General features: G+C 44.3%; 8 protein-coding genes across 8 annotated transcripts; 4 read left to right on the forward strand and 4 right to left on the reverse strand.

The window, feature by feature from the left end:
* Positions 1 to 191: 191 nt before the first annotated feature.
* Positions 192 to 4,601, reverse strand: V1512DRAFT_261162 (P-loop containing nucleoside triphosphate hydrolase protein). Its single transcript, XM_066916012.1, has 4 exons — positions 3,555 to 4,601; positions 2,284 to 3,507; positions 615 to 2,234; positions 192 to 562 (listed from the first exon to the last, which is right to left on the reverse strand). Exons 1-4 carry the CDS (start codon positions 4,488 to 4,490, stop codon positions 440 to 442), a joined length of 3,903 nt encoding a protein of 1,300 aa, XP_066772148.1. The 5' UTR covers positions 4,491 to 4,601; the 3' UTR covers positions 192 to 439.
* Positions 4,602 to 5,125: 524 nt separating this feature from the next.
* On the forward strand, positions 5,126 to 5,785 carry V1512DRAFT_286055 (60S ribosomal protein eL39). Its single transcript, XM_066918073.1, has 3 exons — positions 5,126 to 5,218; positions 5,395 to 5,495; positions 5,549 to 5,785. Exons 1-3 carry the CDS (start codon positions 5,213 to 5,215, stop codon positions 5,595 to 5,597), a joined length of 156 nt encoding a protein of 51 aa, XP_066772149.1. The 5' UTR covers positions 5,126 to 5,212; the 3' UTR covers positions 5,598 to 5,785.
* A 373-nt stretch (positions 5,786 to 6,158) lies between these two features.
* On the forward strand, positions 6,159 to 8,459 carry V1512DRAFT_261165 (chaperonin Cpn60/TCP-1 family). Its single transcript, XM_066916013.1, has 6 exons — positions 6,159 to 6,234; positions 6,292 to 6,343; positions 6,393 to 6,965; positions 7,012 to 7,089; positions 7,141 to 7,532; positions 7,580 to 8,459. The coding sequence occupies exons 1-6, from the start codon at positions 6,232 to 6,234 to the stop codon at positions 8,066 to 8,068; spliced, it is 1,587 nt and encodes a 528-aa protein (XP_066772150.1). The 5' UTR covers positions 6,159 to 6,231; the 3' UTR covers positions 8,069 to 8,459.
* V1512DRAFT_135495 (uncharacterized protein) lies at positions 8,137 to 9,662 on the reverse strand. The gene has a single exon (XM_066912982.1). It carries the CDS (start codon positions 9,195 to 9,197, stop codon positions 8,205 to 8,207), a length of 993 nt encoding a protein of 330 aa, XP_066772151.1. The 5' UTR covers positions 9,198 to 9,662; the 3' UTR covers positions 8,137 to 8,204.
* Positions 9,663 to 10,674: 1,012 nt separating this feature from the next.
* Positions 10,675 to 14,263, forward strand: V1512DRAFT_275397 (uncharacterized protein). The gene is made up of 5 exons (XM_066917825.1): positions 10,675 to 10,805; positions 10,860 to 10,951; positions 11,006 to 11,319; positions 11,368 to 11,566; positions 11,776 to 14,263. The coding sequence occupies exons 1-5, from the start codon at positions 10,765 to 10,767 to the stop codon at positions 14,148 to 14,150; spliced, it is 3,021 nt and encodes a 1,006-aa protein (XP_066772152.1). The 5' UTR covers positions 10,675 to 10,764; the 3' UTR covers positions 14,151 to 14,263.
* On the reverse strand, positions 14,232 to 16,482 carry V1512DRAFT_261172 (uncharacterized protein). Its single transcript, XM_066916014.1, has 4 exons — positions 16,109 to 16,482; positions 15,336 to 16,061; positions 15,139 to 15,284; positions 14,232 to 15,087 (listed from the first exon to the last, which is right to left on the reverse strand). Exons 1-4 carry the CDS (start codon positions 16,222 to 16,224, stop codon positions 14,300 to 14,302), a joined length of 1,776 nt encoding a protein of 591 aa, XP_066772153.1. The 5' UTR covers positions 16,225 to 16,482; the 3' UTR covers positions 14,232 to 14,299.
* Positions 16,295 to 18,093, forward strand: V1512DRAFT_261174 (uncharacterized protein). Its single transcript, XM_066916015.1, has 6 exons — positions 16,295 to 16,707; positions 16,756 to 16,813; positions 16,873 to 17,044; positions 17,097 to 17,243; positions 17,296 to 17,405; positions 17,459 to 18,093. Exons 1-6 carry the CDS (start codon positions 16,680 to 16,682, stop codon positions 17,985 to 17,987), a joined length of 1,044 nt encoding a protein of 347 aa, XP_066772154.1. The 5' UTR covers positions 16,295 to 16,679; the 3' UTR covers positions 17,988 to 18,093.
* Positions 18,094 to 18,184: 91 nt separating this feature from the next.
* V1512DRAFT_247026 (P-loop containing nucleoside triphosphate hydrolase protein) lies at positions 18,185 to 23,187 on the reverse strand (the record flags this gene model as incomplete). The annotated part of the gene is made up of 6 exons (XM_066914465.1): positions 18,185 to 18,246; positions 18,302 to 22,482; positions 22,533 to 22,725; positions 22,773 to 22,905; positions 22,958 to 23,066; positions 23,162 to 23,187. 6 exons carry the CDS (start codon positions 23,185 to 23,187, stop codon positions 18,185 to 18,187), a joined length of 4,704 nt encoding a protein of 1,567 aa, XP_066772155.1.
* Between the last annotated feature and the right edge of the window lie 229 nt (positions 23,188 to 23,416).

A 23,416-nucleotide genomic window follows, 5' to 3' on the forward strand; every position in this document is an offset into this window, starting at 1 on the left:
TCTCCCATTACCTGGCATCGAAGTTTTCTGTTCGTCTCTATTGCGCTGGTTTACTGATGGTTCAGATTGAGAGATACAAGAGTGAGAGGATGTTAAGTTCTCCTTATTTGGTTTTAGTGAGGTATAACTGGTACTTTCATAAATCGAGCCTTCTAGCTCGAACAGATTGTTAAATGGGCGTCAACTAAATGTATGCGTGCACTTTCACAGCATTAGGATACATATGGTACAACAAAAAAGCAAAGAATCGACCGTGCTCACGCGTAAGTATGTACATATGAGCCGGCGGCATTCCAGCTAAAATCCTAAAACATGACACAGACCGAACCAGAATTAAATTAAACAATTAATAAATCACTAAAAAATATGTACAAATTATGGGATTTAAATGTACCCTTCGCGAACTCAAAACACTTAGGGCCACATTTACTATTTCGGATCAATTCTTCTCTAGAGCCTGCAACTGCACCAATTCGTAGTATTTAGATCGGTGGGCAAGCAACTCTTGATGAGTACCGGACTCAAGAACTTTACCATTTTCAAACACGTAGATAATATCAGCCTATAGACCATGTTAGTGGGTAAGCTTCATCCATATATTACGCAAAACATACGTTCTGAATAGTACTTAATCTATGAGCAACAGCAATAGTAGTACGACCACGGGCCGCCTTATCTAGAGCCTCTTGCACGATCTTCTCAGACTCACTGTCCAAAGCGGAAGTGGCTTCGTCCAACAGCAAAATCTTCGGCTCGCGAATCAACGCACGAGCAATTGCAATGCGCTGTTTCTGGCCACCACTGAGCAGAGCACCCTTGGATCCGCAAAGAGTATCGTAACCTTCAGGTAATGATACAATAAAGTCATGAATGTTGGCCTTCTTGGACGCAGCATAAATGTCTTCGTCCGTAATGTCATTGATTGCACCAAGCGCAATGTTATATCTGATTGATCCGGCGTACAATACGGGCTCTTGCTGCACCAAAGCGATATTGTTTCGATATGCATTCACATTTAGCTCGTTAATGTTCTGGCCATCAAGCAAAATCTCACCGCTGAGTGGTAAGTAAAATGATTCAATCAAACCAATCGTTGTAGACTTTCCACATCCTGAAGAACCTACGAGCGCAACATACTGTCCCTTATGCACAGAAAAATTCAATCCACGAAGAACAGGAACTTCAAGTCGGGTGGGGTACCTGAAGTGAACATCCTTAAACTCGATAGAGCCTTGAACTGTGTCAGGAATAATTCCATCCTCGCTCCATGTGTCAACCGCTGGGATTGAATCAAAGAGTTTCTGAATGTTGGCTGCTGCTTGCTTGGCCTTACCCATATCAGGAGCAAATGAGAAAACTGTACCAGCAGATTGTGATCCAAAAATGACTGAAATGAAAGTGATGAAAAACTGGGTTGTATTGTATTCGCCAGTCTTCAGCAGGGTGCTGCCATACCAAAATCCAAGAGCCATGATAAAGAATGACAGACCTTGAGACAATCCATAAAGAACAGATGAACGTGAACTAGCAATTCGGCTTTTTTGAACTTGAGAATCAATTGCGTCACTATATTTGTGGAGTACATCGTCCTCTCGGGTCAAAGAAGCGACGGTCCTAATTGAAGAAGTAGCTTCACAGGCAAATGTGGCAGAATGCTCATACGCCTTCTTCGCATTCTCCTGGAATTTGGCCAGTAGCCAGAATCGCAGAAAACCACATCCAACCAAAACTGGCATACAAGATGTACAGACTAAAGCCAGCTTCCAAGCAACCGCGATAGAGACAATCGTACCAGACACAATGGTGACAACAGAGTTTAAAATCTGACCAAGAGTTGCTCCACTAAGTCCTTCAACACTCTGAGCATCTTTAGAAAGTGTGCTAGTTAAAGAACCAGTGGTGTTCTCATCGCGGTCGAAATAAGAGATATCTTGTCTCAACATTTGTCGGAAGCTCTGCAATCGAATACGGTGAACAAGTCTTTGAGCCACAAAAGCAAGCAAAGCCATGCAAGAAATAAAAGCAATGCACTGAACAAAAGCGAGCATAAAAAACAGGCCTGAGTACAAATTAATCTGACTTCGCATGTGTGAAAAAAATTCGGGAGTGACCTCGTATGCAGTAACACATTTTGCAAACAAAACGCCCTGCACTGGATATGCAAAGCCATTGATCATAGCAAAGAAAGCTCCAAAAGCCATCAACTTATGTTCTGGCTTGTTGAGTATAAAAATCTGTTCGATTGTTAGCGGTATGTAAAGAACCAATATTAATTGTTCTCACCATCTTGACTGAACTCAGAAGGCTGTAATGAACAGCAGGCGGTTCCTTGCGGTGTGCCGCTTCAATACTAGAAATGGATTGCTGTGTTCGCACACGAGTTATGTCCAAAATATTTGTGTCCTCTCTCACTTCCAATTCCTTCTCCTCTGTGCTTTCAACTATGCCACCATTGCCGTCTTCGAGTTTGTGAATTTTTTGAGCTTCGACAAGTTCGTAATACATTCCTTTTTTATCTAGAAGATCGTTATGGGTTCCTTGTTCAACAATTTTTCCCTTGGCCATGACAACAATAAGATCTGCATCCTTAACAGTCGACAGTCTGTGAGCAATGACAACAGTGGTTCGTGACTTGGAAGCTTTGTCTAAAGCATCCTGCACTATACCTTCACTCTTAGTGTCAAGTGCCGATGTGGCTTCGTCGAGAAGCAAGATCTTGGGATTACTGACAATAGCACGGGCAATGGCAATGCGTTGCTTTTGTCCACCAGACATCAAGAAGCCCCGCTCACCAACATTAGTTTCGAGTCCTTCAGGAAGGGTATCAATGAATGACATTGCGTTTGCCTGTTCACAGGCAGAAAGAACTAACTTTCGTTTCTCCTCTTCAGCCGCGTCCTCAAACTGGGTACCGATAAGTCCATGGGCAACATTTTCATACACAGAACACCCAAACAGAGTGGGTTCCTGAGAAACAAGAGAAATCTGCTGTCGCAACCACTTCGTATGAAGTTTCGTGACATCGTGACCATCAAGCGTGACTAAGCCAGAGATGGGTTCGTAAAAACGCTCAATCAAACCGACAATAGTAGACTTTCCTGAACCAGAAGCACCAACGAGAGCCACCGTCTGACCAGCTTTGATTTTCAAGTTCATATGTTCAAGAACAGTGACATCAGGACGAGATGGATATATGAACTTGACATCCTGCAGTTCAATATCACCTCTCACATTCTCCAACTTTTCACCTCGATCAGAAGAAGAGTCAATAACAGACTCTCTGTCGATGGTCGCATAAATCTTTGCAGCTGCGGTAACACCGCTAGTAATGTTTCTGGCATTTGGCGCCATTTGTCCAAGAGAGAACGCACCAATCAAAAGAGACATTAACACAGAGATGATATCACCGACTCGAATGCTGTTCAACGCAATGAAACGAGAGCCTTGCCAAAAGCCGAGCGCATAGTTGCAATAAATGTAAAACCAAAGAGCGCCAATCATGATACCCTAAACTATTAGTATACATAAGCACAAGCAAGTGCAGCTACACTTACCAGAAAAAGACCCTGTCGGTAACCAAACTTTTCCGTAATTTCAAGATACTTGTCATATTCGTTTGCCAAACGCTCCTGAACGCCAAAAGCTTGAACGTTGCGCACACTGGAGAAGACTTCTTCAGCAATAGTACCACCTACAGAGTAACCTTCCAGCGACTTAGTAGAAGCCTTGACCATAAATGAAGACAAAACCACCATAGTCAGCACGATAGCGACGACAACCGCGCAAAGAATAAATGTTAATTTCCATGATTTGATGAATCCGACCACAAAAGCCGCTACAAATGTTGAAATTCCCGTCAAGATGAGTCCGACTTTTTCTGACATGCCCTCTTGAACGAGATTGGTGTCTGCCGTGATACGCGAGGTAATCTCACCGGAACCCAGCTTATCAAAGTAGCCAATATTTTGGCGTAATGTTGCAGCAAGATAATGTTTTCGTATCCGAGAAGAGATGACTTCACCTCTGTCGATATGGATAAACGTCTCGACAGAAATAAACGCCGTCTCTGCAATTCCAAGGTACACAAAGTATAATGCGTACTTGTTAATTTGATGCTGAAACTCCTGCTCCGTACCTCCAAATGCAAAATAGTCGGTGAATGTTTGTGTGAGCTGGCCAAAAACGATTGTCATGAGGGGCATTAACGCGCCTCCAATGACGCTGCAAATATACCCAACTGCAAGTACTGCAACGTCAAACTTGTTGGCATATCGATATAATTTGAAGAACGAGACTTTCACTGGAGCAACTTCGACTTGCGCTCTCAAGATCGCAGCTTCATCTGGTGGCAAATGCTCATAAATATCAATGATTTTATTAGCAGCCTCAGATGAAGCCTGCCCTTCCTTTGAAGGAGTGGAGTCAACAGAAGTTGCTTCGTGAAATTTCTCGCCGTCCTCGACCAAATCTTTTTCATTAGACGAAGTCATTTCTTTACTAAGACAATTCAACAGTAAATAATGAGAGTGGAGGGGAGGGGAGTGGGTAAGCAGTTTAATAAATAACCTCTCAGACGATGGATGTAAGTAAGCCGTATTACAATGAACGTTGTAGACAAAAGATCGCTGACGATCTGAGCAGTGTCAGAAATATCCTAATTCAGCTAGCGTAATTAAAATTAGCTCATTAGCTCAAAAGTTTATTGTTGCACAAAGCTTGAGTTAGATCAGTTTCTGCTCACTTAATTTGGGAGTTTATAAGTACATGTAAGTCAACTACTAAAATACTATGAAACAAAAATACGTATTTCTATTAGATTAAACAATTTGACTGTTTAAGTTGGGTTTGTTATGTCGTATTCAGGTCTATAGCATGTCATATTAAGGTTAGTGCTAGCTAAACTTACTACGCTTAACGCACACCTTATACAGAAGGGGCAACGCCTAGTTTGTGCTCTGCTCATAGATGCTTGTAAACTCCGTGCTTCGTATTCGCCTGTAATCACAAAAGCCTAACCCGCAGTGAGCAAGTTTCGGAGGCCACGTCTATTGTAATTTAGGTCTAAGCCCTGACCAAGCATATACTACAAAACCCACGATTTACACAAAGCAGTCACGACCCAACCACCTTCTCTGCCTGAACTGAACGAATACCAAAAGCTTTTGATTTCAATTCAAGATCCCACGCTATAGGAATCTTATCATTTACAAAGATGCCGGTAAGTTACTGTAACACACAACTTGAAGCGATTAGGCATGGGACTCGTGCGCGCGTTCCTTTAGCCAGTTTCTTGAGACGAGAATATTGGGATGAATCTGGCGTGGGAATGAGCAGTGCAAGATCAATGTTGAAGTTGCATTCAAGATAAGATCAAAGGCTAATTGAATTTCATAGAGCCACAAGTCATTCAGAACGAAGGTAAAGCTTGCCAAGGCGCAGAACCAGGACGGACGTGTTCCCCAGTGGTTCAGAATGAAGACCAACAACACTATCAGGTAGGACTAAGTGAATAACCGGTATTGTGACATCCAAGGTTAACAAATAATAGATATAACACCAAGAGAAGACAGTGGCGCCGAAAGAAATTGAACATCTAAATGCATTGGTGGAACAAAGTTATTATTACATGTAACAACAGTTGGCTATGTATATAGGAAATTCAATTAATTCACCATATGAACATTTGCTAGAATTTTGATGCTGCTTAGTTGTCATTGATGCATCATCTTCTTTCCATGTCATCTCGATATTGTAGTTGACAAAGAATATGAAATGGCAAAGAATTAACTAATGCTGGCGTACTACCTCAACTTATACTGTGCCCCGTTATCAAATGTGTACATTGTACTGTTTGACATTGAAATATGTATCATACTAACTTGACGTCTATTCCAGTACTGCAGTAAAATTGTAAAAATGCTTTCAATGTAAAGTGCAGTTTGAGTATGCAAATGACCTGTAGCCAATCAATACTAATCCATCGATACAGCAAGAACTTGAAACATAATGTTTTAAATAATTATGACCTTATGACCTGAGATATTTTCTGTTCTTTACTGACATAAAATGAGTATTGAATGTGTTTTGTTCGACATCGTTCGAATACAATGGAGAAACCTTATTTGCTTGAAGGGCTGTCCACAAATTTCCTTTTGGTGTTTCTCCTGAGGCGACGCGTATCGACTACCACACAGTTTTTATATCCAAGCTTATCTTGGTCTACTTATAGAAATGGTATTTATAGTAGTGTTGAAATGTTTATCGATCAGTTTAATTAATGTTACTGTTTAGTCTGTTCAAATTTTCGGAGATCAAGTGACGGAGGAGAGAGCGGAAAATGCGCGTATGTCAAGTTTATGACTATTCTGAGTTCTATTATGCTAATTTGAAAGGCTTGTCTGCGTTTGTTGGTGCCATTGCGGTAGGCGATTTAGTTAAGACTACTCTCGGTCCAAAGGGTATGGACAAGCTGTTGCAATCTGCTTCCACCGGTGAGGTCCTAGTTACTAATGACGGTGCCACTATCTTGAAATCAATTGCGCTCGACAACGCAGCTGCCAAAGTTCTTGTCAATATATCTAAAGTTCAGGACGATGAAGTTGGTGATGGTACAACGTCCGTCACAGTTCTGGCCGCAGAGTTGTTGCGTGAGGCCGAGAAATTGGTCGACCGGAAAATTCACCCACAAACTATCATTGAGGGATACCGAATTGCATCTGCAGCTGCTCTTGCTGCATTGGCTAAGACCGCGGTTGACAACGGGCAGAATAAAGAAGCGTTTCGTAAAGATCTGATTGCAATTGCTAAGACTACGCTAAGCTCAAAAATTTTGAGCCAGGACAAAGAGCACTTTTCCACTCTCGCGGTCGATGCTGTCTTGCGACTGAATGGTAGTACTGATCTTGAACACATTCAAATTATTAAAAAGGCTGGAGGCCGTCTGCTTGACTCATACTTAGACGAAGGTTGGCAAAATTGCTGTGTACGAGTTCAAATCTGACAATTAAATAGGTTTTATTTTGGACAAGAGAATTGGTGTCAACCAGCCAAAGAGACTCGAGAATGCAAAGATTCTTATTGCAAACACCGGTAATTTATTGTACTTCAATCTTTGTCGAATGATACTAATTCTGTTCACAGCCATGGATACCGACAAGGTTAAAATTTTTGGTGCGCGAGTGAAGGTTGATGCCACTAGCAAATTAGCAGAATTGGAGCGAGCAGAAAAGGAAAAGATGAAGGCAAAGGTTGACAAGATCAAAGCTCATGGAGTTAACTGCTTTGTTAACAGACAACTTATCTACAACTACCCAGAGTCACTATTTGCTGATGCTGGTATTGTGTCAATTGAACACGCAGATTTTGAAGGTATTGAGAGATTGGCTCTTGTCACTGGTGGTGAGATAGCATCAACTTTTGATCACCCAGAATTGGTCAAGGTTGGTCATTGCGACCTTATTGAAGAGATCTTGATTGGAGAAGACACTTTACTGAAGTTCTCTGGTGTTTCTGCTGGTGAAGCATGCACTATTGTAAGCTTGATTTTGATGACTGAAACATGATAGAACTAACAATTCAGGTCTTACGAGGTGCAACAGAACAATTATTAGATGAAGCCGAGCGATCACTTCACGATGCTCTTTCAGTCCTATCCCAAACTGTTGTTGAAACCAGAACTGTTCTTGGAGGTGGCTGCTCAGAGATGATCATGTCTAAGGCTGTTGAAACTGCAGCTCAGAACGAGGATGGAAAGAGGGCTCTTGCGATAGAAGCGTTCGCACGAGCGCTGCGACAACTTCCTACAATTTTGCTGGACAACGCTGGCTTGGATTCGAGCGAATTGGTCGCTAAGCTACGGTCGTCTATCTACAACGGCATGACTACTTCAGGACTGGATCTCGACAATGGCAAAATTGTCGACATGCGGGAAGCCGGCGTTGTTGAGAGCTATAAATTGAAGAGAGCTGTTGTCTCAAGTGCATCTGAGGCTGCTGAGCTCTTGTTGCGGGTAGACAATATTATCCGGGCTAAGCCAAGAACTGCAAACCGGAATCAGGGAATGTACTAGGTGTGAATAACGTGTAAGTCTCAGTACATAATAGCATATTTTTATCTCTATAGCAACAGAACAAACAAACCATCGCCAGTGATGCAATACCAAAACACCATACCCGAACAAACCGAACACCATCAACAATGAATGCTTAATCCAATGCCTGTGAAGAAGAACTTACCAGTTTTGAAAATACTCGCTGGCTTAATGAAGTCAACAAGCTCTTTTGACTACCTTTTTTGTTTTCGCCAGTGTATTCTTTACGAAGAGCTTCAATGCAATCTTTTTCATTTTCAATTTCTTTAGCAGGAATAAAACCTTCTGCTTTCAAGAGCTCGATCTGGACCTTCATTTCGTAAATGATATCATCCCGCATCAAGGTCCATGCTTGTTTTGATCCATGCGGTCCATACCTGCGATAGACAGGCTGATAAATTAACGACTGATCAATCCGTCGCCTGATCAGCTGAATATCGACCGTACGACCTGCAGACGCAATCTGCTGTCGTTCACAGTATAAGCACACAGAAAACTCTGAATGCAGTTCTGGTGCCAAAAAGTTCCCTCCCTGGAACGACTGTGCATATTGTTTATCAGTTTCCAGAATACGACAGTCCTTTACGACGACTTCAACAACTCCCTTGCTATCGTTGACGATCTCGCCGTGTGCATCACTTGATTCAATTATAACAGTATTTGCTAATATTTCCCGGCTTACTTCTTCAAACTCACCGCTGCTAGGATTGACCTTACTACCCCAAACAGTGTTTTCAATGTTCTGAACTGGACTCATCCAACGGCTTAACACTCCAGCAATCTGAGCAGTGAGTACTGTATCAGCATTAGTCGAGAGTGAATGCGCGCCTTTTAGATGGCCCTCTTCCTCAATTAATTTGCGGACCTGATTAAACCCGCTGGTCAAGGCTTGTGTGAAAGGATAATGTGGTGTTCCATCGAACATCCTCAGAAAATTATTGATTCCGTCCAGATGAGGTTTTCTACCTTCCACTGATGAGAAATTCTGTATGGCAAGCCTAATCTGCCTAACGCCATCTGAAATTTCGTCTATAGCTCTATCTGGCTCGGCCTGTGATGGCCTGGATGCATATCCTAGGCTATTATCTTGCCTTGCTATAGACTCCATCCGTGGGGACTACAATTGGGACCCGTAAGTAAAGCAGATCAGAATCGGTAAACTAGTAAACTATGTTTGTGGTGGAATCAGTTACAAAGAACAGATACCACGGCGTTGATTTGTCGCGTGCGATTGTGAAGACGCACGCGGCGCTACATCCGGGGGATGATGTCCGGGGTGGTGGGCTCAGACCAGTCCACACTCTTGCACTAATATTGACAATCGATAATTTAAACCACAATTCGACTTGTAAACATATCATGTATTTAAACAGACCAAACTGATTCTAAATGATATCGGCTTCAAGCTCAATCAATCACAATATGGCTGTCATTGTTCAGACTATACAATTTCTAGAAAGTTATTTGTGAATATGGTCCCGAAACAGTAAAACAAATGTCACTCGAGGCAATAGCCGGTAGATCTTGCTACTCTAATGCTAATGCTTCCTAGTTAGGGCAAATGTGGTCAATGCAACTCAGTATCTGGTCTGGTATCGTCTACAACACAAGTCAAACGGGCTATGATTTTAATGCCAACAGTATATATATCGTCGTTTCAGTGGCCGCCAGGGCTTCCAAAAATCTCCATTGAAAGTATTCTTGTAATAACGATCCGGGTCTGATTACCATCGGGAAGAATCTCACACAAAACAAACGAGTACGGCGATGAGCTAGACAATATGACGTCTAGTACTCCAATAGTAAACGTCTGGCATTAGAGCTATTGGAAATGCGTAACAATAGATTAAACAGACATGCGAAACAGGAAGAACCTGCCCAAACAGATAGGAAGTTTCCAATTGAAACCATTAATCTTCTATACTTGATTGTCGTTCATACATCATAAAAAGACAGCTTTGAATAAATATAGCACCAGTTTGCTCTGTTGAAGCATCCACTTCAACTCGCGATTCTGCGCCAAGAACAGTAAATTCAGTCAATGCAAGTAAAAAACATTCAAATCAACCTGGCTTTGGTCAATAAATGCCACGTTGCATTGCAAAACTAACTGAAGCGTCCGTATATACTGGGCTAACTCCTCCATATCCTGCAGTAAATGAGTCTCATCTAACATAATATTGTCTAGACTCTCTTGGTCCATGACCAGCTTAAACACGCGTTTAATAATAACTGGGATCCTGTATACTTTTTGACATAGCTACGCCAGTCTCCGTCATATTACCTATCCCACCTCCTCAGTAACAAGTCAAACTGCCCTATGGTACACTGCCTTCACGTCGATTCTAAGTCAGCATTACTAGTCAAACAGCACTAAACATTGCATCCTCAACCATCAGCTACTAACTGACCTTCTACATGTTTATAATTCTCAGCCATACTTTTGCTTGAAATGTTCAAGTTTGGATCCGACTTTGTATTGACAGCCGCACCTCACACGGCTTCATACAGCTTTGACACAAAGCCCCTGGAAATGTTAGCGAGGAGTGACGAGCAAATTGTCGCTTACAGAAAGTCCTCCGAGAGCAACATCACCATTCTTCGCTATATCGCTCTGATTTTGAACGTTTGATCCCAATTATTTTGCAATTACTCGATATTTGTTTTTGAATGGAATGGCTACAAGCGAAGTAGAAGCGGCTGCTTTGGCTCTTCCGTAAGTTTTGCATTCGACTTCGGAGCTGTAGCAACTCGTAACTGACGTTCTCAGGATCCCTGAGCGGTTGAAGTGTAGCATATGTTCTCAGTTAACAAGAGATCCAGCTAAGTTAACATGCTGTGAAGCGCGCATTTGTGGATCTTGTATGATTTAGATGCTTGGCCAAGAAAAATGAAGTTAATAACGAATTGCTATAGGTAGGAGCAATCTTCCTGACGCTTGTCCAAAATGCGGACATTCTCCTCTCCTTCAATCTGATACTGTTGACGATAACTCTATGAAAACAACTGTGAATGTTTACTTGAAGCATCTGAAGAAACGAACAAACGATGCGCTAAAAGACAAAAAGATAAAAACCGAAAAAGCAGAACGAGCTGTGATACCGATCGAGACTGGATCGAGTGATGGAGTTAAATTCGATCAGCCTGAGCAGCCGGAAACTATCATTATTCCTCCTCTTGGATCAAAAATGTCGCCTTTACCGCAGCAAGCAACAGCGACTACTCCTATTGTACGGTGCTCATATGTGACCTGTATGAATCATTACTCACATTTTTAGACCACATCGGAAAGTCCACCAAAAGATACAGTGTTAGCGCAGGTACCACCTGTACCGGCAGCTTTTGGTAGTGCATACGTACAAGCTGATCCTAGCATGTTTATGGGCGGAGTGGGATTCGGGTTTCAGAATATGGGAATGCAGGGTGGTGTATGGAATAATGCGGGCGGAGTCATGGCGTCTGAGAATAATTTAAACGGTATGCTTATTTGGGTTTGATTTTTGATAGAGCGGTGTCATGTTTCTATTTTTTCCTCTTGTCGTTCATGTACTATCCTAGGGTAAACAATTTTCATTTTAAAATGGGATTGCGTTTACCCGAGTATTCAGATAATGACGAAGCTCCTTGGCGGCCGCTCTTTTCTTCTTTTGTTTTTGTGTCAGCATCAATAACTCATTCGTAAAAAGGTTACCCATCTGGAAATTTTGGACCTTGGAATCAGCAACAGCCCGGCATGTTCCAGCAGCAGCAGCCAATCCAGCAACCTGGCGGTGCTATGCAAGAAAGTTCTCCAGCCCAAACGACTGGAGATTTGCCAGAACGCGCAAACGCTGCCGGTAACGATGATGATACGCCTATGAAGCTAGTTGATCAGGTACAGCAAGCCGTTCCGTTTGGGTTTATGCCACAACAGCAGTACTACGGCGGCCGTGGTGGTTATGGGGGCTATAGCTACAGACAGGGCCGAGGAAACTACTACAATAACAACTACAATAACTACAACAACTACAATAATCGTGGTCGATACTATAACAATGATTACAGCAGTAATGCTTATGTCGTCGCTAACCCAGATGAGCCAGAAAGCGGAGGAACTGCAGGCGGATCATGGAGTAATAATGCAAAAGATTCATCCGAGTCTCAGACTCCAGGCTCTGTCACTGGAACGGGCTCAAATCAGGTAGCAGATGTTCCCGTTGAACTTCTTAACGCACCAAAGGGTCCTAAAAGTGATCGACCTCGGAGACTGTATGACAACTATCAGTATTCGCATTACAATAACGCCCAAGGCCAGTCACAGTACAACGACGGTCGCGGTAGATCTCGCGGAGGTCGGTTTGAGAGAGACGGGCCTTTACACGACCAGACACAGTCTCAAGCTCATGTTCAACATCGAAATCAGGATCAAAATCATTCGCGTTCTGAAACGCCAAAGCAAAGCGAAACTCAGAACCAATCGGGCCAGGCAGTTTTCAGCATTCGAGGAAACGCTCGGGACAAAGAAACGATGATAGGACTTGCGGCTGATCGGAAGCCTGGTAACGAGCCAGCACCTGTTTTGACAGAATCAAGCAAATCAGAGACCAAGTCACAGTCAAGGGGTCGGTCACAGTCAGCTCAGGCGTCAAAGTCGCGTTCACGATCCTACTCAAGTTCAGCTTCATATACTGGATCTTATTCACGGTCTGGCAGTTCGTATTCGCGCTCCCGAAGTAAATCTTATTCAAGATCAAGGTCTGGATCGCGTTCCCGCTCTCGCGCCCGGTCACATTCTCGAACACCCGTGAAGACCGAAACAGCTCAGAACGAACCTGAGCCAGTCGCACCTGTAGAAGTACCTGTAAAGGAGCATATTGACGAAGACCTTATTGATCTTGGAATCGACATCATGGGTGACGCAGACTTTGGCGACGAAGAGATCGCAGCGGAAGAACTTGCTTTGTCTACTGTCACTCCTGCTGCTGCACCGAGAAAACAGTCCATGCCAGAAATCTACAAAGAGACTACCGAATCGCAACCTTCTAATCCAGTGCGGGACAGAGACGATGGAAAGAAAAACAGAGAGTGGGAACGTAATAAGGAGCGAAATAGGGAGCAAGACAGGACCAGAGACCGGGATCGAAACCGTGATAGAGAACGTGCCAACGCGAACAGTTCCAATGATCGAGATCAAAATCGTCAGGTCGACCGTGACCGGGAGCGTGACCGGGATCGTGACCGGGATCGTGACCGTAAACGTGAACGTGAACGCGAACGTGATCGTGATCGTGAGCGCGAACGCGAGCGCGAACGAGAACGAGAACGAGCACGAGAACGAGCACGAGAGCGAGAACGAGAACGGGATAGGCGAGACCGCCGTGATCGCGAATCTGGCAGAAACAGTAACGGTCGAGAAGATAGTAGAGAGTGGAAGGGAAGACGGGATCCTGAGCCTGTGGGAGGAGGAAAACGACGGCTGTCGCCTGCTGCCAAGGGCACTGATGCGCGACGGGATGATGGGAGACGAGCAGATGTCGGCGCAAGACCAAATGGTCGCGATGGGATTTCTCGAAATGATCGGGACCGCGAACGCGAGCGCGAGCGCGAGCGTAACCGGGATCAAGGTAGGGATCGCAATGTTAATAGAGATCGAGATCGAGGTCGAGACCGCAACACAGATCGTACCGGTGATCGTGATCAGAATCATGACCAGAGTCGTGACCCCAATCGCGACCAAGACCGACCAAGTGATAAGAAGCCATCCTTATCCGACCGACTGAGTGGCCGCCGCGTTCAGGAGCCTGAGAAGACTATGACTATTGAGCAGCAACGTGCGCAAGAACGGGCCGAGCGGGAACGCGAGCGGGAGACAGCTGAGCGCGAAAGAAGACGCCAACGCGACGACCAAGGCGGAAGCAGCGAGAGCCGTGGAGATCGGACACGGAGCGGCCATGAGGACTTTAGTCGAAGGTTGAAAGCCCGAAGTCCGTCCCCGAGAGGAGAAGATCGTCGGGGAGCGGGCCGTGTTAGAGATCGTGAGTCACGCAGTCGGAAGTCGAAGAGGCGTAGGCACGATAGGTGATTAATTGCTTTGGTGTTAACCATGTATATTTTGTTTCAGTTGTAACATACTTCTACAGTTTCACTACAATGAAGAAAAATGGTTTTGACAAACTCCATTAAGTACCTTATGAAAGAAAGATGGTATTGAATCAACCATAAAATTAGCGCTCAGCGTAAAGACATTTTAGGAAAACATTGGGGCCCAATAAAGCCATGAATGTAAACGCCCTTGAGGTCGATATTCCGTCGCGGGTCGGGATTAAAAAATTTGATACACACGTACCTTACCGTTAAAGGTGTATCAAATATGATTGTGCATCTCGATCGATGGTCAGGGATCTTGAACTTTGCGACGGGCTCCAAAATTAGAGAATCGGTGTGCGGCAACTTTGTCGTTCCGTTCTCTCCGTCTTTTCCCTCGGTGTTTGGTTGCGACACTCGAGATGATGAGGCGCCAGAACCCTCGACTATGTCGTCCGGTCTCGTAGATATGTTATCGGTATTTATAATACGCGACTGACTGATTTGGTCCTGATTAAGTTCGGAGTTGTAACGAGCGTTACGGACGTTGAGGAAAGAGTCGAGCACCGAGTCTGTTATTGTCCCATAGTTTGCAGGATGATCTTCGTCGTCTTCGTAACTTCCCGTTTCCATATCTTCATCATCCTCGGAAAAATTGATTGCGTCGAACGCTGGTCCAAGGTATGAATCCGCCTGGCCTAAGTAGTCACTTAAAAATGTGTCGAATGATCCTCCTGAAGTTGATTGTGCGGATCTAGCTGCTATCGGAAAAGACGGCAGCCGGACTGAAGCAGAGTCTCTCATTCCGGAGTACTCTCTCCGAGCCGGATAGTTAATGCCCGAGCCTGTTGGTATCGACATGTTGTCGATATGCTGGTCGTGGTATGCTGTTCGTGGCAGCAGATCGTCTTTGGTCATTGACACAAAAATGAGGCCTTCATCCCGGTTAGAATTTATAAAAAGCAAAAAAAACTAAGATATTCTACCTTGTTGTACTGGGCATGTAAATCCTGTAATTGGTGCTTTTATTATGATAGATTGTAAAGTGAACGGTTTGTTTGAAGCATGACGAAAGATCATGTTACACCTAGATTTTTGGGTGCAATAGACAGTGTCAGACATAGATAACACACTATAATAAGTCAGCATATACTTGAGCAACTTTTACAGTGATCATTATTACTTTTCCGGCTGATAATCTTCGCCATGCCATCCGCCGTCACAGTACATGAGCTTCATATCCAACTGATACGGACGATCTGACGCAATCTGAGGCAGCTCCTCCTCTTCATTTCGTCTTCGTTTTGCCACTAATTCCACAAAGGCGTTTGTTCGTCGGTAAATCGTACTTGACCGTCTTAGCTGGGTTCTTGAATATGGTGAGGGTGCTCTGAGCCCAGGGGCGGAAGATGATGCAGCACTAGCTACAGTTGGCAGTGGAATCAAAAGTCTTGTTGCAGGATTTGCAGGACCGAGTCCGGCCCGGTCCGTCAGTCGCAGTGGAAGATTTTCCCGTCTTGGCTCGGTATGGCCAGGACTAGTATTAGAACTGCTGGTATATCCGTTTGAGTGCCACCTGCCATGTGGAAGTTGGGAGGACGAATTTGAGCGATTCCAATCAAATCGTCGATTTCTTGCCTCCGTAGACCGTTCACTGTAACGAATGTGCGGCATTGGCAAATTTGCCTGTAGCATTAGAGCTCTTTGTTCTGAATATCGTCGCCCTGCTTCAAGATCGTATCTGGGTGCTATGGTTGACTCCCTCAATTGAGCACCGCTATGAAAACTATTGGGGCCATTGCTATTGTTGGAAGCTTGACTGCTGTCTGTGTCACTGTCAACGCTATATGGGGTCGGTGGCCGAACATAGCGAGGCATAGGCAGTCTCATTAGAGGGAAATGAGTGTCCCTAAGACATAAATAAATACAGCTAACTCAAATTGTAACATAACCAACCTGACTGACGAAATCTGCGGTTCAGGCCGTATTGAAGTTGACGCTTCCAGCGACGATGTAGCCTCTGGGACTACTGTAGCATTCGTCTCAGATTCGTACGGGTTGGTCGCGCTCATGCGTGTTAAATACAGCTAAAGTCTGGTAATGCTCACAGAAGTTTGCGACAATGAGTTGTAGCCGTTGTGAGTCGTAGAGAGTTGGGTACTGTTGATGATCAGGAAATGAGGAATGGAATCTACAATTGAACTCCCGTATTTATTTGTACGAAGTGCCAACTATTTGTACTTAGTGCGGCCACTGCTTGGGAGTTTGCCTTGAAAACAGCAAATGAGATAGATAATACGTCACTCTACGCAGTAATAATTGATTTAAATCAGTTGGAAATCTCAATTAAACCATATTTTAAGCTAGTACTCTGGGACTTTTCACATACAAATCAGGAGAGAACGATTTAAGTATGTAAAGTGATGGCTGTGCTGAGTTATACGCTATACTCATATATCCACTACCACGCGTCGACGCGCCGTACAAACTTGCTGCTTAATGACCAAATTGGCCAAAATAAACAAAAATGACCGAAGAAAAACAAATTTCAGCAGGTACGCGTAATTGTTATACGTAGTCAAATATTAATTGGCTTTAATAAGACGAAATTGCACTTTATGACCGTCAAATCCGGTTATGGGGAATGGCAGCGCAGACGCGGTATGTTTAACTGATTGCTGTGATGTTCTGTGTCGGATTAAGCTGATATGTTGTATTAGCATGCGATCTGCTAATGTACTGCTAGTTAACATTGGTGCTCTGGCGAACGAGATTGCGAAAAATATTGTACTGGCTGGAATTGGATCTTTGACTGTGCTTGACTGCTCGACTGTTACAGCTCTACATCTCGGCGGTGAATTTTTCATCGAAGGCTCTGATGTTGGATTAAAGGTTTGTGTTTACATCACAGGCAAATGCAAACGAGCAATCTGACACGATTTAGAGGGCAGAAGCTGCTGTTCCTCGGATACAAAAACTGAATCCGCGAGTCAGCATTATCGCAGATACTTCTGACTTTAGAGAGCTGCCTTCAGAATACTACTCTAAATTCAACATCATTGTCGCTACAGAACTGCAATTACATGATCTGGTATGTGCGGGAGGGAATACCTGCAATCACAATCCAGACTGACGTTGTATAGATCAAAATGAATGAGTTTGCGCGACAGTCGTCAATACCATTCTATGCTGGTGGTTCAATTGGTCTGTATGGTTACGTTTTTGTCGACCTGCTCAAACACAAATTCACAATGTAAGATGATCCAGTGTTGAAAACGCGTGCAAAAAGCTAACACGAGTCGGAAGTGAACGAGAGAAAAGCAACTTTCCAGCAAAAATTGGTCCCGAGTCAAACACGAGATCAGTTACAGACGTCATGGTAAAGAAGGACGGGCCCAAACTAAAAGAAGTTATTTCAAAAGTCGAGAGCTACAAGTCGCTCGCGGAGTCACTCAAGTCCGATAGCCTCACCAAGCTTCGGCCGAGAACGCAACTAAAAGTGTCGCCTGTGCTGCCTGCGGTCAAAGCAATGTGGGAGTACTATAAAACATCCGGCGGCGATGCGAAACCAAGGTCGCCAGAAGCACTTGCGCGGTTTCATAATTTAGTTCTCGAGGCTTGCAGATCGCTCGGATTGCCAGCTGGAATCGCGTCGCCTGAGTTTACAGCCTCGTTCGCGAGGAACATTGGCACTGAACTCTCGCCAGTCGCTGCAATCTTGGGCGGCGTTCTTGCTCAAGACATACTCAATTGTCTGGGTCAGCGCGAACAACCTATTCAGAACTGGGTGGTCTTAGACGGCAATACTTCATCTTGTCCAATATATACTTTATAAATTTAGACAGCATACATCCATCTCAACTATGACTGAGAAGTACGGTATGAAAAACGATGAATGTAAAACTCGTCATAAGAAATTTATATTCGTCAAATCGTGTCCGTCACATAATTAACTGTAGTGATGATAGATCAAGGACCCACAATGTACATATACAAGAAAAATCGCCAAATTCTAGCCCGCCATTGAACTATCTATTGCCGCTCGTTTCGGCTAATCAATTCCGTCAACTTTCGGAGCCTTGGTAGTTGCAGCCCTGCGAAGTTAGTTTTGCTCCATTGCATACTAAATATATTTCAATAGAAACTTACAAGCTGGCATGTAGGTCTCCAGAACAGCTAGCATCCGTGGCTCTGCAATCTCGAATGGACCACTGTCATCGAGCGGCACAGCTTCCAGAAGGAGATGTCCTTGGTCCTCAATGGCCTTTTTGGCAATGACCTTTTGGATCTCGGAGCTGATTGGCACGTCATAATCTGCAACTTGATATTGACTAATCAATTTCTGAATTTGGGTCGGCGATAACGACCAGCAGATGTCGTAGATGATTTCGATATCCGCCACGCTTCCCTTCTTCAGCTGCAACAGCTTGGTTGCCTGCATCAAATGTTCGAGCTTCAACGCCGCTTCCTGCACGTCGTTGGTTTTGCACCATTCCTCAATACGAGTGATGTTGTAGTTGATCTGGAGACCTCGCTTCCACGACAAAAAGTTTCTCCGAGTCAGCAAATCGTTGAACGCAGTCACTCCGACAAGTTTCAAAAGCTCAACCACAGCTTGAGACACAACGATATTCTCAAGGTAGTAGGATTTCAGCGCCTTAAGAACTTTATTCAAAAAATTCAAGAGATCGTCCATGCTATATGAAGGACTTGTTGAGCCAAGCACCTTGTGAAAAAACCGGTTGCCTTCGTTCGTAATGAATCCGGGCAGAGACTGCGACTCAATAACTGCCGGCACAATCATCTTGCTAATTACACTCTTTAATTCCTTCATCCAAGTGTGATAAATGTTAAACTCAACGTTCTCCAGATCGTGCTTAACGAGCTCCACAAGTCGCTCGTACTCTTGAAACTCTACTTCCTCCATACTCATGTCGTTTCTGTTTTCCTCAATGTTCAACTCGGCTAAGCACACCAATGAAAGCATTTCGTGTACATTGGACAGCCAGAACACACCAGGCATAATGATATCCTCGCCACTATACGACATGACTTGTCTTTGGATGGCATCCATCGCAGATGCCAACAGTACCTCGGATTCCTTGACAAATCCAAGTCTCCACATCTCTGACGTGACCAAATTGATAATGTGAGCCGGGAACAAAACCTCATTCGCGTTCATAGGGTTCTGGCCAGATGGTTGTGGGATGACAAGCGATCGTATCAAACCCTGCACAACTTCAACCCGGATCTCTTCTTCCCGATCAAAAAGTTTTTCGATTTCCAGCTCAATATTTTGAGCTTGGAAAAAGTCACCCTGCGGAGTAGTACTGCCGAACGCAGAAATATAGCCGGGTGAGTTGATTTGAGTTGAGAGAACCATTGATGCCGGCCGTGGATTGAAATCTCGGGGAGTAAGAAGGCCGTTGTTTTCTTTGTACGGCGTGTTCAGACTGTGACGCTTCAAGCTCTTACTGCTCTTTCCACCTTGCATAGCCAAAACTCCGTTGGTAGAGCCATTCATGCGACTGTCCGGTGTGCCATAAGCATTGCCGTTCATCGCACCCCGTGCAGACAGCCGCTCGACTTCTTCGGTCAATTTCTGAATCTCTTCGTTTAAAGTCAGCTTTACTGTCTCCTTCTCCTCGTTCGCAGCTTGCAAAGCACTCTCCAACTCAAGCGTCTTGGTATACAGGGTTTTTCGAATCTCGTCACTCTCAACTTCCTGTGTCTTGAGCTGCTCCAGCGACTCGTTGTACTTTGTAGACAGCTCGTCAAGCTTTGTCTCCAACTCCCTCGCGCGAACCATGTGCGTGCTTGCAACTGCAGCCTCCGCTTCGAGCTCATTCGTGTAAGTTTGCAGCTCGTTGTGTTTGTTCTGCCAAGACGCGAGCTGAGTCTCCATCTGTTCGATTTGACCCAGCAGCTTCTTGTTCTCTTGCGTCCTAGTAGACAGATTCTGCGTGAGTTCTACAACTTTGTTTTCAAGTTGATACGAAACTTTCTTGAAATGATTTGCCGATCGCGCTTCAACCTTGAGAGCCTCTAGCTCCTGCTTCGCTGCTCGGCGGCGGAACAAACTCTGCACAATGACAATGTTTCTCACGTCCCGTTTGTAGGCCACGCGAGCAACATGACCTCTGTACACACGCTGAATAGAAATTGCTGCATTGGTCTGCCGACCAGCAAGAAGACCTTTTCTTACCAAGTAGCCACGAACGCAGGACTGAGTCTTGATAACAGCAGTGCAAACATCCTGATACTCCTTTCTAGCATAGAATGCACGCCATGCGGTCTGAATCTGGGCAGCGGCAGCGTTCTGTCGAATATTTTCGACGCGCATCCGAGTAAGATGTCCACGTACGACAGCCTGGGTCTTGACGATCGACCGCATGATTTCCAGATATCGCTTTCTATAGTATAACCGTCGCCAATTCTTCTGTATTAAAGTGGCTGCGTGGTTTAACCGTTGAGATCGCAAATTTTCAAGGTACGCCAGCATACCAGCTCGGAAAAATATCTTGGTTTTTCCAAGCTGATATTTGTTTTCTTGTGTAATCGTTTTTGACAGAATAGCATCGGCAACCTTTCCATCAGACTGGTCCCAGTTCGACGAGTCCACGAGGATACAATAACGATGAGCAAATTCCTCGAAAGTCCATCGCGTTGGAAAGCCTTCGCAACTGATTCTGATTGTTTCTAAAACACCGCAAGCTCGAAGTTGATTCAGTACCATTTGCGCCTCAAATTGCCAAGCCACTTTGGCTTCATTGGGTTTAATGCATCGAATGTAATGCACGTTTGTGGAGTTGATTGTGTTCATTAGCTCAATCAAAGAACCTTTGAAAATGCTCCCAAGAGTAGGCTTGCGGTTTGTAAGAGCTCCGGCTCGAGCTTTGGGAGCCTTTGCAGCCATTTCCGCCTGATCAGCCTTGGCCGCATCGATAGAAGTTTTGAGAACCTCTTTCAGAAATTCGTTAGACGAAGCCATGAGAACTTCCAAGTGCTCTTCAGGGACAGTATCCCGGTTCTTTTCAATAAAACCTTCGGAACTGTAAGTAACCTCCATAGCGTAATGGCAGATAGTAAACGCGGTCTTGCCAAACCGTGGCTTCTTGAACACCTTTTTATAATTGTCGCTATCGAAGTTAGTGTAGAGCTTCTGGACATATGAGTCGTCCGATCCGGAAGGTAGTCTACTTTCTTCATCCAGCAACGACAAAATACCGATTCGAGCCTCGATGAGATTGATGCAAGGCTGGTTGTCCGAGAAATCGATGTGGTTCCACTTGATCTCCTCGCGAACATACTCATCTTGCTCAAGCTTAAAGATGTGTTGATTGAACTCTTGCTGCAACTTTTCGTTTGCGTAATTGATACAGAACTGCTCAAACGAGTTTGTCTTGAAATGTTCAAAACCGTAAATATCAAGAACACCAATGAACGAGTTTGCAGCCTTTTGAACTTCAGGGGTGGCCAGGCTGTGGTTAATCACTGCTACAAGCCAGTCAAACACCGCAGAATAAATGAACTTCGCAACCGAATCTCGCACAACGACCGCTTGCTTATAGTTAAGGTTTGTGACGATCTTCTCGCTTCGAGTGACAATTTGTTTCTTTGTAGTCCATTTGGCGAACGAAAACGCGTCGATTCCCAATAACTTAGCCGCTTGAACAAGTGAAGCCTCGTCAGATGATAAGTTAGAATCTGTTCGGCCAGCTGAGATCACGATGTTGCCTATGTGCAGTAGAGCAGACAAGACTTGAAAAATGCTAGACTGGGCCTTTTCGTCAACTCCAATCACGGAAAGAGCTTGCTTGGTAAGTTGAAATTCTTCTGCATCGTCGACATTTGGAATCACCGGATCACCACCTTGATTGAGATAGTTAAAATCCGCAACCGGTAATATTCCGAGCAATTCGCGCTCTTCATCTGAAGCACCAGCGCACAGTTGATAGAAAATATGATAGTTTCGCTCAGTTGCAGGCTGGAACACGAGACGCGATCGCTCAAGAAGGTAAGTACGGATTCTGGCGCCAATAATCTCTGGTGTCTTGTCAAACAAAATCTCAATGTACTTTCCAAATCGAGAAGAGTTGTCGTTTCTGGTTGTCTTTGCATTACCGAAAGCTTCCATAATTGGGTTGGTTGCTAAAATCTGTTCTTCAGTTTTACTTAAAGCGTGTGTCTTAGCAGTATGTGCGCCTGGTCTGTCTGCGTCCTCGACAGTAGCAAAGTATCGCATAATGTATTTTGCAGAAACGGTCTTACCGGCACCACTCTCTCCTGAGACCACGATGGTCTGGTTTCGTTTTTCCCGAATCATGCATCTTCTCGGATTAAATCACAGCAACAGATTAACACACAGTACTTCGCTTACCTATATGCATCTTCTGCAATCGCAAACAAATGTGGCTCACGCTCGCCTCTAGATCTTCCAGAGTACATTTGAATTATATCAGGGGTATACAGAGAATCATTGCGCTGAAATGGATTTGTCGCAATCAGAACAATGCCGGAATAAGTGTAAATATTCAATTCCTGTTCATATCGCTTCCGAATCGCATGCATAACTTTATGAGTTAGTTTTGCCGCAGTTGTAGACCGGTATCAAGCATACCCGAAGGCTCGTTCAAAAACGACAGATTTGTAAGATCTTCGTTAGCTTCCAAGGCCGGCGGATTGCGTAGCGGCGGTAATATCGGGTTGTTCTCATTTTCAAGATCGCATTCTTTACAAGTGACCGATGTTGTCTGCTCTAGTAAGTAACTGTTTGCAATATAGTGAACACTTGAATCTCCATACCGTGCCATTATCAAGAGTAAGTCCCAGTGTCACAGAATCGCCTTCAACAGTCTTCGTAGCAATCACTGACCCTATCCAGCCCTCCTGTTCATCCGGTTGCCAGCAGAGTCTATAATAGTTTAGTTCGGGATTCAATAGGCGCGCACCCAAACAGAAGGATACAGTTCAGGAGCCGTGAGTGATCAAGAAAACAAAAACACTTACGTGCCAATCTCGTAGTGAGAAACCATGACTGGAACACTTTTCAGTTAGCAATTGGGTATTCAAGAGACGCGACGTGATTTGAGAACGTGTCGTTTGTACAAGACGTTGAGCGTGTGAATGTGAAGACGCGTTTCGTGTGTAGTCTGTAAAAAGGAGTAGTTTGTGTTGGGTCTGATAATACTGACAATAAGCGTATACTTTACCTCTTGCCATTTGTGCTTTTGCTACCACTTTATTACTGCATTCTATTAAACT

The sequence above is a fragment of the Lipomyces arxii genome, assembly GCF_038497795.1.
Source record: "Lipomyces arxii strain Phaff 12-163 unplaced genomic scaffold V1512scaffold_5, whole genome shotgun sequence".
Taxonomy (NCBI): domain Eukaryota; kingdom Fungi; phylum Ascomycota; class Lipomycetes; order Lipomycetales; family Lipomycetaceae; genus Lipomyces; species Lipomyces arxii.